Source organism: Gallinula chloropus (assembly GCF_964237585.1).
Source record: "Gallinula chloropus genome assembly, chromosome: 27".
Lineage (NCBI taxonomy): Eukaryota > Metazoa > Chordata > Aves > Gruiformes > Rallidae > Gallinula > Gallinula chloropus.
The window spans coordinates 748865-762243 of NC_140112.1; the positions used below are offsets into that span (position 1 = coordinate 748865).

At 60.6% G+C, this 13379-nt stretch overlaps 2 protein-coding genes across 4 annotated transcripts in view; both read left to right on the forward strand.

Annotated features, from left to right (window-relative positions):
- Nucleotides 1-6508, forward strand: part of CACNA1S (calcium voltage-gated channel subunit alpha1 S) — a 45304-nt gene extending 38796 nt beyond the window's left edge. The window contains exons 37-44 of one of the 3 annotated variants that reach the window (XM_084276078.1): nucleotides 1016-1117; nucleotides 1239-1363; nucleotides 2728-2856; nucleotides 3631-3830; nucleotides 4530-4594; nucleotides 5069-5208; nucleotides 5660-5809; nucleotides 6025-6508. In XM_084276078.1, coding sequence (XP_084132204.1) covers nucleotides 1016-1117; nucleotides 1239-1363; nucleotides 2728-2856; nucleotides 3631-3830; nucleotides 4530-4594; nucleotides 5069-5208; nucleotides 5660-5809; nucleotides 6025-6276 — 1163 coding nt within the window. In that variant the 3' untranslated portion in view covers nucleotides 6277-6508. The remainder of the gene's footprint in view (nucleotides 1-1015; nucleotides 1118-1238; nucleotides 1364-2727; nucleotides 2857-3630; nucleotides 3831-4529; nucleotides 4595-5068; nucleotides 5209-5659; nucleotides 5810-6024) is intronic. The other 2 variants (XM_084276079.1, XM_084276080.1) reach the window with 2 other exon arrangements.
- A 3904-nt stretch (nucleotides 6509-10412) lies between these two features.
- The window catches only part of KIF21B (kinesin family member 21B), a gene marked incomplete at both ends in the record, with an annotated part of 39514 nt that continues 36547 nt past the window's right edge, over nucleotides 10413-13379 (forward strand). The window contains one exon of the mRNA XM_084275894.1: nucleotides 10413-10450. Coding sequence (XP_084132020.1) covers nucleotides 10413-10450 — 38 coding nt within the window. The remainder of the gene's footprint in view (nucleotides 10451-13379) is intronic.

Here is a 13379-nt window from a genome sequence, read left to right on the forward strand (position 1 = left end):
TGTGGAGTCTCCTTCTCTGGAGAGATTCCAGCCCCGTCTGGACGCCGCCCTGTGCAATATGAGCTGGGGAGCTGCTTTGGCAGGGGGGTTGGACCCCAGGAGCTCTCCAGGTCCCTTCCAACCCCTGGGATTCTGTGATTCTGTGATTAGTTGCTGGCACGTGTGTTGCAGTGCTGAAGAGTGAACCAATGCCACCCCAGCTGCATAACTTCACTCGCTCAGGACTGGTTCTGACCCAGTTCCTATCCCTGCCACGATGCACAGCCACTGGCCTCCCTTCCCACACTGTTAAGTGTCTGATCTCCCACTTCCCCTGTGTAGCACCCTCTGCTCCAGTTTTGCACTTCCCCACGTGTTTAGGATCTCAGACTGGAAGGGAAGGGGATGGATCCTCTTTGAATTTAGCCCTGCTGGGAAGGCATTTCTTTCACCCTCTTCCTTGCCAGCAGCATGGTTTGCAAAGCCCTCCTTTGGGAAGAGGCCACACCAGCTTGTTTCTGTGCCTGTGGGTTAGGCAGTGTCACATCAGCAGCAATGTGGCTGGGGCAGCCAGCTGTAGCAGTAGGTGAAGCTGAGCAGTGCTGGGTCACTGGGGTTGGAGTCTTCCAGCAGCATGGCATGGGTGCTTCCCTCTAGCTGGGGTGGGGAACGTGGCATCAAGCACAGTACAGGTAGCCCTGTACCTCCTGTAGTACCTTCTGTAGCCCTGAGAGGACCACAGGAGATCTTGGAGCACACATGAGGACTGGGATTGCAGGTGAGTGGGAATGGGGAAGCCCATGAGAACACCAAACAGGAGGCTAAAATCTGTTGCTGAGCACCAGAACAGATAGAGTGGCACTAATGGGCCACCCCTTTGCTAGGTCTGACTCTAAAATTGCTAAAATCAAAGCCTCATCCTTACAAAGCTCGTTTTTGCTGGGTGGGGGTGGCTGGGGAGGAGCTGTCACACCTTAGAGGGCTCTGGCCAGGTTTTTACATCCTTTCTTTTCTGTCCTGCTCCCTTTCCTTGCAGGTAACTTTGAGCAGGCCAACGAGGAGCTCAGGACCATCATCAAAAAAATCTGGAAGCGAACCAGCATGAAGCTTTTGGACCAGGTCATCCCACCCATTGGGGGTAAGTCACCTGCTGGCCCTTCCCAGAGGAGCAGAGCATCCCCTGGCTGGCATCCCAGCTGCTCCCCCAACTCAGGGCCTTGTGATGGGCAGTTTTGTCAGGCTGGTTTCCTCCCCTCCAGATGATGAGGTGACAGTGGGCAAGTTCTATGCTACTTTCCTCATCCAAGAGCATTTCAGGAAGTTCATGAAGCGCCAGGAGGAGTATTATGGGTACCGACCCAAGAAGAACCCAGTGGAGATCCAGGTTGGTAGTGTGTGGGTGGTGTTGGGAGGGCTGAGCCTTCTTGGGGGCAGGAAGGATGTGGTGAGGAGTCCAGGGTGAGTTAGAGAGACAGATCTGCAATGACACGTAGAGACCTCAGTGCCTCAGGCTCTGGAAATGAGGTGGCCCCAAAGGAACCAGCACTGGACTGGCCATGAGCATTCCAACTGCTGAGGGTGAGCTTAGTCTCCAGGTGGCTCTGGAAACTCTCTTCCCCACTGACTTCAGCTGCAGAGGGGGCTCAGCAGGGCCTGATGCCTCACCAAGCAGTTTTGAGGCCTGGAAACCCCCACCACAGACCAGTGTCTGGACCAAAGGCTGCTCATCCTGGTCCTTACCCACACAGTCTTCTCCATTGCCAGGGCCTTCTCCCTTTCCTCACCCTAGAAGTGTTACAGGTGGTTCTGTGTGCCTGGTGCTCCTCGTAACATCTCTCACTGCCTGGTGCATCATCAGGCTGGTGTGGCTGATCTTGAGAAGCTTGGTCAGCAGCCCTGAAGGATGCTGTGAGGACAGGATGGGAGAGCATTTATGCACCTGCTCAGACCAGCTGGGATGTCCCCAGCCTCTCTTGATCTTAGAGGGAGGAAATCCCTTATAGGGCTAAAAGACCAAGCCCCAAAGGTGGAAGGCAAGTTAAAAGAGCTAGGCTCATGTCAAACCTCCAGATCAGGGACAGTGGCACAGCTACCCCTCGAGCATCTCCAGCCCAACCCTTTGTCAGGGAACCCTTAGCATGCCCCTCTGAGGGACAGTGTTAGCCCAGAGACTGTTTCACCAAGCACAGAGCCCAGTCAGCTGCAGGGCCACCCTGTCAGCTGACAGGACAGCATGGCTTACCAGGTGAGGACTCCTCATCATGTTTCCTTCTCCAAAGCCCAAAGCAAGAGGGGTGGTGCAGGGGCCAAGCCACATCCACCCATCCACCCATCCATCCATCCATCCACCCATCCATCCACCTATCCATCCATCCACCCATCCATCCATCCACCCATCCATCCATCCATCCACCCATCCATCCACCTATCCATCCATCCACCCATCCATCCATCCACCTATCCATCCATCCACCCATCCATCCATCCACCCATCCATCCATCCATCCATCCATCCATCCATCCATCCATCCATCCATCCACCCATCCACCCATCCATCCACCCACCCATCCATCCACCCACCCATCCATCCGTCCCTCCCTCCCTCCCTCCCTCCCTCCCTCCCTCCCTCCCTCCCTCCCTCCCTCCCTCCCTCCCTCCCTCCCTCCCTCCCTCCCTCCCTCCCTCCCTCCCTCCCTCCCTCCCTCCCTCCCTCTCTCCCTCCCTCCCTCCCTTCTTCTACCCACCAGGCTGGGCTGAGGAGCATTGAAGAAGAAGCTGCTCCTGAAATCCATCGGGCCATTTCTGGGGACCTGACTGCAGAGGAGGAGCTGGAAAGAGCCATGGTGGAGGCTGCCATGGAGGAAGGGATATACAGGGTGAGTGCAGCCCCCAGGTGGTCTCACCCAGCCCCCAGGTCCATGTTTTGGTGATGGGTCAGCACAGCTGTCAGCACTTGGAGGAGGGTCATGGAATCATAACATGGGTTGGAAAGGAACATAAAGCTCATCTAGTTCCAACCCCCCTGTAGGGACACCTTCCACTAGACAAGGGTGCTCAAAGCCTGGTCCATCCTGGTCACAGTGTGGACCAAAAGGATGGATCAGCACTTCTTTCCTCTCCCTGAGCACCAGTGCATCCTGATTGAGTCACCCTGAGCAACCAGCTCCCTGACTCAGTTTCCCCATCTGTAAAAGGACCATCCTGATACGCCCAGCAGGAGTGTGTTAAGTGTTTACCCACAGGTTTGGAGGGCCCCATTCACACCTCCTGCTGGGTTAAGGAGTCATCATCACCAGATGACAGGAAGAGATGAACTTCTCCCTCTCTGGGTGTCTGTGGGACAGCCTGGACAGCTGTTGCACCTCCTGCTGCATCCAGAAGTGGCACTCTAGCTCAGGCTGTCCCACAGAGGTGACAGGATCTGTCAGGCACAGGGCTGGCTCTCACCCCAGTGCTGCTGTGTGATCATCACCACTCAGTGCCTCAGTTTCCCCCAGCTGGTCAGTGAGGCTTTGGGAACTGTACAGAGGAATGAGCAGGGAGAACACTGGTCCTATGGGCACCCCCACGTGTCCCCCCCCACCACGGGAACACCCCCAGAGCAGCCCAGAGCTCCAGGCTTTCCCTGATGCCTTCCCTCTTGGTTGCAGAGGACAGGTGGCTTGTTTGGGCAGGTCGACAGCTTCCTGGAGCCCAGCAGCCCCTTGCAGCCCCAGATGGCCAACCAGAGGCCCCTGCAGTTCATGGAGGTGGGCAGTGAGGACCTCGACTCCCCTGTCTTCCTTGATGACCTCCCCCAGGAAGGCAACACCAACGTCAACAACGCCAATACCAGCAGCTGGCTGGAGGGGTAAGGGCTGGGCAGCCTCCAGGAGCAGGCAAGGTGGAGCTGAGCCATGCCCAGCAGCTCCCAGTGCAGCTCTGGCTCCATGTCAGCCTTGCCCAGGTGCTCTTATGGGTGGGAAAGGTCTGGAGAAATGGCTGAGCTGCAGCAGGAATTGGGTGCTGGGCACAGAAGTGGCTCCATGGAGATAGGAGCTTAGTGCACAAATTCAGCCCTTGAGCTGGAGGCAGGGGACAAGGAGACCAGAACACACCCCCCCTCCCTTTGCCACTCCCTGGGCCCCAGCCTGGCACTCCCAGAGGTGTCACCAGAACACCCAGGGCAGCTCCAGGACTGGTGTGTGGCTCTGCATGTCACCACATGTGACTCCCCATGCGCCCCTCTTGTCCTCCCCAACCTTCATTCAGCTCAGTGCAGCTCGAGGAGGACAGAAGGGTTCCAGGGATCACCCCTTCCCCACGAACCTCTGTGTCCCAAGGGCTGGGTAGGGGCCACCAGCTCCTGCCTGGGAACAGGGACAAGGGACAAGGGTTATCAGTGTAAGAGGATGTACCTGATCATACTTGCTGGGGTCTCCATCCTGCTCATCCATCCCTGGTGTGCCCCCCAGCTGTATCCCCAGGTAGGGAGGGCTTCACCCCTGGGTGGGGCTGGTCTCAGCACGTGGTCCCTGCTCAGTCTGACCCAGCTGCCTGCCCTTCCCAGGATGAAGTATGAAGACAAGGTGCTGAGGAAGACAGTGCCAGCAGCACCCAAGAATCCAGCGTGGGGTGAGTCTCAGCATCGTTCCTTGTCTGGGGGATCTGGACCAGCTCAAATGCCAGGGTAGGGGAAGGGCCTGATGTTGGCAGGCAGGCAGGGACCTGCAGACCCCAGCAACTTGGAGGTTAGCTCGAGCACTGTGGGACCTCTCTGGAGTCTGGAGAGCTCCAGGAGACACTCCTCCCACCTTCCCACCCTCCAGGGTGATGGAACATGGAACCAGGGCCTTGGAAAGGGGGGAGGACCAGCCACCCCTGGGCAGCAGGGCCACAAGACCATGCTTGTTTCCCCAGGCAGGGACTTCTTCCCAACTTTTAGGAGGCAGCACCAAGCAGTGGGCAAGTGCAGGACCAAATTCAGTTGGTCCTGAACCCCTAAACCCTTTGGTTTCCCCCAGTCAAGTTAACCCCTTTCCAGCTCTGGGTAGCAGTGGTGTTCTGGCTCTTGTGCCCATCTGATGTCCCCACCTTTCCCTCTCCCAGAACACAGACACCCTGTACCCATGGAGATGCTGCCACGGAGGCCGAATAGGAGGCGAGGGGCCCCCTCTGTCAGTCACCCAGCATCAGGGCAAGGGGTCACCCCTGGCCCATCATCAGGGCTGCACCTCCTCCCCCAGCAGGTAAAGGGGACAATGTGTGCCTGGAGCAGCAGTGCAGAGGACATTAATGGGTTAACCAACCTCCTTATCCCTGGGGGTCATGCTGGGGAGGAGCCTGTTTCTAGGACTCCCCCTGTGACCTCTGCTGTGCTGGGGCTTTCCTTTCTGATGAGCTTGGGGAAGGAGCTGGCTCCCAGCCCCACTGGGCTTGAAGCAGCATCTCTCTTGCTCCCCAGCTCCCCCTAAACCCTGGGCAGAAGGGTTTGCATCCTGTTGCCACACTCCACCTGGCTGCCCTTGGGTAGCCACAGTGCCTGGCAAATGCCAAGGCAGGAGATAAGGGCTGGTTCCCCATCACATCACATGTTCTTGATGGTCCCATTGAGGGTGGTTCCCTGGATCCAGGAGCTTCAGCAGGATGGGAGTGCATGTCCATCCTGGGCACAGTACCTGTACCCCCACATTAACACAGGGGAGGCTGCAGCTCTTTGCTCCTCTCATCCAGCTGCCCAGAGAGGATGGCACTGTGCCAGGAGAACCGTCCAACTCAGCGTACCAGTGGGGTGAAGGCACTGAGACAAGCACATCCTCCACCCCAGCCATCACCTTCCTCATTCAGGAGGTAAGGCAGGGGCACAGCCTGGCAGGGATCAAGGCAGAGCTGCCAGAAGTGCCATGCTCGTGCCAAGTTGGGAGGTTGGAGGGCAAAGCTTAACAGGTATGTGGCAGTGCAGAGGAGAGCAGGGAAGAGGAGGTGAGGGAGGACTGCCTGCAGCCAGGGACACTTCTCCAGCAGCCTGAGCACACACTGGGCTGTGACCCCCTCCTCTCCTGCAGGCTCTGATCGCTGGGGGCCTTGAGGCTCTGGCCCGTGACCCATCCTTTGTAGCACTGACCAGGGATGAGATGGCAGCCACCAGCCAGCTGGAGATGGATGACGTGGAGAAAGCAGCTGTGGAGCTTCTAAAGGGAAGAGCAACACCACAGGGCACCAAATCTCTCTCTGGCCACCAGGACAGCTCAGCCCTGTCATCAGCCACGGCCCCAGGGCTCAGCAGAGCCTCCTCCCAAAAGACTGTTCACCTGTGAGTCACCTGCTGATGCAGCCTAGTGAGCTCAGTCCCATCAGGAGCTTGAGAGGGGTTCCTGAAGCCATGCCACACTGCTCCCCATCTCTACCTGGGGTCCTGGGGAGCTCCATCCAGCTACAGGAGGATTTTGGGGGCCAGGTCTGCTGGATGCTGGTGTGTGACAGGACAATGCTGTGCTGGAAGGGTCTTGCAATAAATGAACAGGTCATTAGGGTGTTCCTGCTGTGTGACTCTCTGGGTGGCCCAGTCCCCTCCTTTCCTCTGCCAGCCTGCTGCACACAGCCTGTGCCCGTGGCTGCTTGTTGCCAAGCCCAGCCTGGGGAGGGGTCTCCAAATGGGAGACCACGTTTAACCAGAGCTGGCAGTGCTTCTGTAGCAGCTCCCCATGCTGAGGGAGGGTCTGTTCCTGCTCCTAAGTGCTTATGCTGTAACCAGCCAGCTTGAGGGTGTCGAGCTCTGGGTGCCCCTCCCAGCAGCTAGACCCAGCATCCTTCTGTTCCTGCTGGAGCCCAGTCCTCCTGCCTGCAGCAGCCTGGCCTGTGGGGAGCAGGACAAGTGGCTTGGGCAGCTCTGCCTTGGGCTGGGGCAGCAGACAGGCACAGGCTCTGTGCCACTGAGGCCTGGGGGCTTCTGGCTCACCCCCTGAGGGGGGTAAGAAATTGGAAAGGCCATGAGTGAAGAGTCTGTCCAGGTCAGTGCAGCAGCACTGGGTCTAACCAAGAGAAGAACTGGGCACTGCTGTGGGATTTCTGGTATTTCAGGTATCTCCAAGCACTGCTCTCAGGCTCAGGTACCCACTGGGTCTCATCCAGCCCACAGACATTCCCACTACTCTGCAGGGGACAAATCAGAGACACCACAGCCAGCAGAGCACAGGGACCACAGGGATGGTTGGATGCTCATACCAGTGCTGACCAGTGCTGCCAGTGCACTGCCAGCTCCTGCCTGGGATCGAGTAGAAGCTGAGGTTATTCCTCTTTGGGAAGGGGTCTGCCTGGGGATGTCCCTTTACAGACCTCAGTGCCCCAGGTGGGCTCTGGGTACTGAGCCCTGGAGCAGCCCCATCTCCCTGGGCTGTCTCTTTGCAGGGGTCTGGCTGCAGAGGGGCCTCAGCCCAGCCAAAGTGGGCAAGGCAGGGCCCTTCCTTGCCTAATAGATATTAAAATGCAGCCAGCTGATAGGTCCTGGGGGAGGTGCTGAATCGATAGGGCTCGCCTGCTCTCCAGCAGGGCATTTATTTGTTAAGTTAATAGAAGGGAAATGGCTGTTTCCAGCTCCAGCTGCAGCCTGGAGAGCCCAGTCTTGTGCAGAGGACACACAGACAGACAGCTTTCCCCTGAGGGGCTGCAGGCAAGCAGCAGGGATGGTTGTAGGGACAGCTGATGAAGCCCTTCCTCTTGCTTCCCTGCCCCTTGGAGCAGGATCTACACTCCCTCACACACAGGTACACACAGAAGCACATCCACCTGCTCCAAGGGGCATGGAGTGGCTGCCAGTGCCTCCTCTGCCAGGGGGATGTCAAGGATGTGCTCCATCAGTGAAGGATGATGATGATGATGGTTTCCTAGTCCCTTCAGACTGCATGTGCCACTTTGCAGGGCAGTTGGGTGCTCCCTGGGGACTCCAAACACAAAGGGTGCCACTGTGGTGGATGGGGCAGTGCTTCTGCACCCTCACCTGCAGTCTGGAGCTGTGTGGGGGATGATTGGCCCCCCCCAACCTGGCATCTGGGGGGGTCATTCTGGAGTTCATTTCCAGCTGGATTGGGCACAGGTCTATCTGGCTTCTGACCTGGCTGGCACAAGGGTGGGAGTGGGAACACAGAGCCAGCAACAGCACGGTGTGGTCACTGCCCTTCTCTGGCTGGAGCCTTAGTGGGGAAGGGTCCAGCCTCAGAAGAACTGGCAGCTCAGGGGTTGGGAAGGACACCCTGACCCAGGGGTCCTTTAAAACATGTTCCCCAGGGGCACAGGAAGAGAAATGCCAGCTCTTCACCTCCTTGTGGGACATCAGAGTAGCCATGTCCTGCTCATCCCCTTGATGATGCTCATCCACCAGCACCAGGTGGCCCTGGAACTTGCCCATCCCAGCAGATGCCAAGGCAGGGTGCACCCCCAGGGCGCAGAGCTCTGTGTGCACGTGGCCCTGGCACCTCAGGAGGAGCTCCTCACCACGATGCTCTCGTGTTCACCCACTAACAGGGAGCTGGGGGGCACCCAGGGGGTGCGTGCTACCCATGGCAGGGGTGGGCTGCCACAGGGATATCATGTCCCTTCTTGTGTCCCACTCATGGGCAGGAAAAGGGAGAACTCCCATGTCCCTCCACAGCAGCACCTGAGCTACTGGGGCTGGCTGGGAGCCTCTTCTGGGGGACAGAGGAGCTGGGTGACCCCGACTCAGGGACAGGATGGGGCAGGGCAGGCAGGAGGCCAGGGGGACAAGGTCCTGTGGGGATCTTCGTGCTCCCAGGGCTGGGAAGAGCATCGGGCCTGGACCAGAGCTGCTCCGTGTTGCACCGGGCAGCACCAAACTGCAGTGGGACGCAGTGGGACGCAGAGGGATGCAGTGAGACGCAGTGGGATGCAGTGGGACACAGAGGGATGCAGTGGGACACAGAGGGATGCAGTGGGATGCAGACGGATGCAGTGGGATGCAGAGGGATGCAGTGGGATGCAGAGGGACGCAGAGGGATGCAGTGGGATGCACAGGCCTAAGTTGGGCTAGGCGAGGCTGATCTAGGCTGCACTGGGCTGGCACTGGGCTCACTGGGCTGGCAGGTTGTTGACAGCCTCCCCGGGCTCTCCCAGCCCCCCAGGATCATTCCACACCGGGATGTGCCAGGGCTCCGCTCCTTCCCGGGGCAGAAGCACTCGCCCTGCGGGGCCTCGGGCTGCGCTCCTGCCCTCTCCGAGGGGGAACGTCTCATACGTTCATACTGGTGCAGCCCCAGTACAGCCCCGCACAGTCCCAGTACGGCCCAGAACAGCCCGATACAGCCCGGTGCAGCCCGGAACAGCCCGGAACAGCCCGATACAGCCCAGTACATCCAGGTACAGCCCAGAACAGCCTTATACAGCCCAGTGCAGCCTGGTACAGCCCAGAACAGCCCAATACAGCCCGGTGCATCCCGGTACAGCCCCGTACAGTCCCAATACAGCCTGGTACGGCCTGAAACAGATCCATACAGCCCAGTGCATCCTGGTACAGCCTGGTACAGCCCAGTACAGCACGGTGCAGCCCAGTACAGCCCAGGGCAGCCCGGTATAGCCCAGTACAGCCTGGAACAGCTCGGTACAGTCTGGTACATCCCGGTACAGCCCGGAACAGCCTGATACAGCCCAGTACATCCAGGTACAGCCCAGAACAGCCCTGTACAGTCCCAATACAGCCTGGTACGGCCCAAAACAGATCCATACAGCCCAGTGCATCCTGGTACAGCCTGGTACAGCCCAGTACAGCACGGTGCAGCCCGGAACAGCCCGGTACAGCCTGGAACAGCCCGGAACAGCCCAGTACAGCCCGGAACAGCCTGGAACAGCTCAGTACAGCCCGGAACAGCCCATTACAGCCTTGTACAGCCCGGAACAGCCCAGTACAGTCCGGTACATCCCGGTGCAGCCCGGAACATCTCGGTACAGCCCGGTACATCCCGGTGCAGCCCGGAACAGCCCGGTACAGCCCGGTGTAGCCCGGTGTAGCCCGGTACAGCCCGGAACAGCCCGGAACAGCCCGGCTCAGGCAGCAGCGGGGCCGCTGTCCCGGCAGGGGGCACCAGGGACCGACGGGTGAGGGGGCCGGGCTGGGGAGTGCTGGGGGGGGGGGGTTGTGTTTGGGGAGGATGTGAGGTGCGGGGGGGGGGCTGTGCGGGGTGTGTGAGGGTGCCCGAGGGGAGATGCCGGGGGGGTGGGAAGAGGAGGGGGGGTGGAGGGGGGCTGTATGGGATGTGCTGCGCGAGGGGCGCACATGACCCTTTGCGCGTGCCGGCAGTGGCGCTGCGGGGGGGGCGTGTCCCCGCCGCCCCGCCCCCACCTGGGGCCGCCCCCTCCCCCCCTCCCCCCCCTTCCCCCGCCGCCTCCCGCTGCCCGCGGATGCTGCTCCCTGGCAGCGGTGCCGCGGTGCCCGGGCGGTGGGGGTATGGCGGCCTCGGACAGCTCGGTCAAGGTGGCTGTGAGGTGAGTACCCGGGGTTGGGGAGGGGGGGGGGGCGGGGGGGGTCGCGGGGTTTAGCGCTTCCCCGGGGAGGGGGGGGGGGGCCCGATGCCACCGGCGAGTTGGGGGATGCAGCTGCGTGTGCGTGGCGGGGGGGGGGGTTTGAGAATAAGCAGCCCGGCTCGGCGCTGCCTGGACCCAGGGCAGTGAGTCTCCCCGGTATGGGGGTCTGTCCGCTCCCCCCACTCCCCCACCCCCCTTCCCTCCAGCCCCGCCGCCGCTATCCTCCCCACCCTTCGCTCCGCATCGTTTCGGGGGTGCCGCCCTTCTCACCCCACCGGCAGCCCCGCGATGCTCCCCCCTCCTCTCCCATCCTCTGCGGGCGGGGGGAGAGGGGGCGAGGCGGGGGACCCCCAAGCCCTTCACCTGGAGAACTGGCTTTACGCCCAAGCCTCTGCAGCTCGGCAGCTCCTGGCTACGTCTAGGGTGGGTTTGGCTCCTCGGTGATGTCAGGCAAGATGCTGGGGACTGTGGGGGTCCCTTCATAACCCCCCCCCCGCCCCCCCCACCCTTCCCGCACACACCGCCGCGGTCCACGGCAAAGAACGATGCGGCATCTCGGTGTCCTTTGTGCTGGGAACAACGCGCCTTCCTGACCGAGTACCTCAAGAAAGGAGCTGCCGGGGGGCATCTAATTCATGCGGGGGCTCGGGGGGGGGGGGGGGGCTGGAGGAGGAGGAGGAGGGGGTTCAGAGGGTGGGGTGCTGCGGGAGCTTGAGGTGCGCTGGGCTGGGCGGCAGCCGATGGGGCAGAGCGCGCATCGTCTGCAGAGCCCCACGGGGGTGGGTCGAACCGGGCTCTTTGTTAGCGCTGTGCCAGGCTGGGTGTATTCTGTGAACAGCCGCTGGGGTCCCGGAGACCGCAGTGGGTTTTAGCTTCTCTCTGCCCCATGAGGAAGGAGCACCCCCCCCCCACCTCCACCACCACCTCCCTGCCCCGGAGTCAGGAGGGACCCTGCCCGGCTGTCACTGCCGGTCCCCAGCTCGCCCCGGGGCCAACCCGCATCGTCCACACAAGGATGAGCCTGGTCCGGCCTTTGGCACCCCGAGCTCCCGTGCAGGGGGTGAGGGGAGGATGGGGTCCCTGTGGGGACACGGCCCAGCCCCAGACGCTGACACCCACCTCCCAGTCTGGCTTGTCCCCCACCGCGGGGCTGGGGGGGGTCACTCTACAGAGGGCAGGGCACGTGGTGCCCCCCTGCCCACAGCCTTAATGGCACAAGGGAGATTGGGGTGCTGGTGGCAGTCTGCAGGGGGGCTGGGAGTCCTCAGAAGAGGGTTTGCAGGGGGCACTGCCCTTAGCTGGTCCCTGCCTGCCTGGGCAGAGCCAGAGCACAAAAGATGCTGGGTGCAGCAGCCGTGGAAGGAGAGAGGGTGGGTGTGGGGCTGTGCACGCTGCTGCGGGTGTGCCTGTGTGTGTGTGTACACCAGCACTACCCTGTGGGGGTCTTCTGCCTTTCTCCCTTTGAGAGGATGAGGATTTGGGCCAGGCTCTGGAGGATGGGTGAGGTGACAGCATCTTCTGGGTGCTGCCGAGGTCCCTTCCCAGGAGCAGAGGTCCCTTCCCCTAGGCAGAGGTGTCCTTGCCAGGACACTGACCAGGGAACTGAGTGATGCTGGTGTTGGGGCTGGAGGTTTCCTGCCAAGACAGATTATTCCTACCCTGGGGATGAAGCCTTTTAACAAAGGCCTGGCTTATGGCTGGGGTTACTTTTCCCAGGGAGATGGAGTGGGTGCCACTGGGGATGGTGTTTTTGGAGCTGTGTCTGCCTGTGATGGGGCTGAGGAGTGTCCAGTGCACAGGGAGGTGACTTGAACGTGCAGCATTGCAGTGGGGCTGGGGTACCCTTGGCAAGGATGTGGGGTGGGGGGGGGGAGATCCAACTCCCTTCCAACCCCATTTTTGAGGGAACCAGCCAGCATCCCACTTGGCACAGCTGGTGGGTGCTGTGGCAGTGTGGTGGTGCTGAAGGTGAGGTGGCAAGACAAAGGAGGAGGCCTGGGGAGCAGGGAGGCTGTGAGACAAAGCAGGTTGCAGCGCCGTGAGGGAAGGTGGCTGCTGAGGGGAGGCTGAGACCTTCTCCCTGCAGAACACATGGTTTTTCTGCAGAAGTAGCCCTGGGTGGCTGGTGATGGGTCCCCCCCCTGCCCTGGAGCAGAGCAAGGTTTCCCTTTGTGAATGCTCACGGTGCCGTGTCGGTGGAGGGGCTGGGCTGGGCTGGGCTGGGGGGGACTCCCAGACCCCCCACCCTGAAGCAAACCTGCCCACAGAGCCCACCTCCCCTGGCTATCAGAGCATGGAGGAGGTTGAATGCAGCAGGACAGGGAGCAAGCAAAAGCTGAGCTTTTGTCCCTTTGTAATGACTGTGACGTTCCTCTGGGGTCTCTGTGCTGCTGGTGAGAACAAGGTAGGACCTTGGGGGAAGGGCTGGGGACACTGGAAAGTGATGGGGGCTTTGGGGGAAGGTGCCATGTGCTTTTGGGGTTAAATGGTGATAGTGATGGTCCAGCCAATGTCAATGTCCAGCAGGCACTGGGACCCATTTCTGGGGCCTCACAGAGCCCTCAGGGTAGGAAGAGCAGGTACAGAGGAGCAAGGTTGTGCTGTCCTTGGGGGGACCCCAGTTCTTGCTGCTTCTCCTGGCTGGGCAGGAGGAAGCAGAAGAGATGCTGTTGTGTTTCCCTGTCAACTTCCCAGGCTTCTGTCTTCCTTTAGGTGACAGTCAGACCATCTGCCTGCCCTGTTGGCACTGGGGGTCCAAAGGACCTGGGTGCAGAGCTGTTGATTGGGGCACAGGGGAGTTATTTAGGCTTCCTGTGTGCTAGGGGTGAAATGGCTGGTACCTGCTGCAGCACTGAGGGGAATGCAGGCCCAGGAGCTGCTCCTGGCCCAG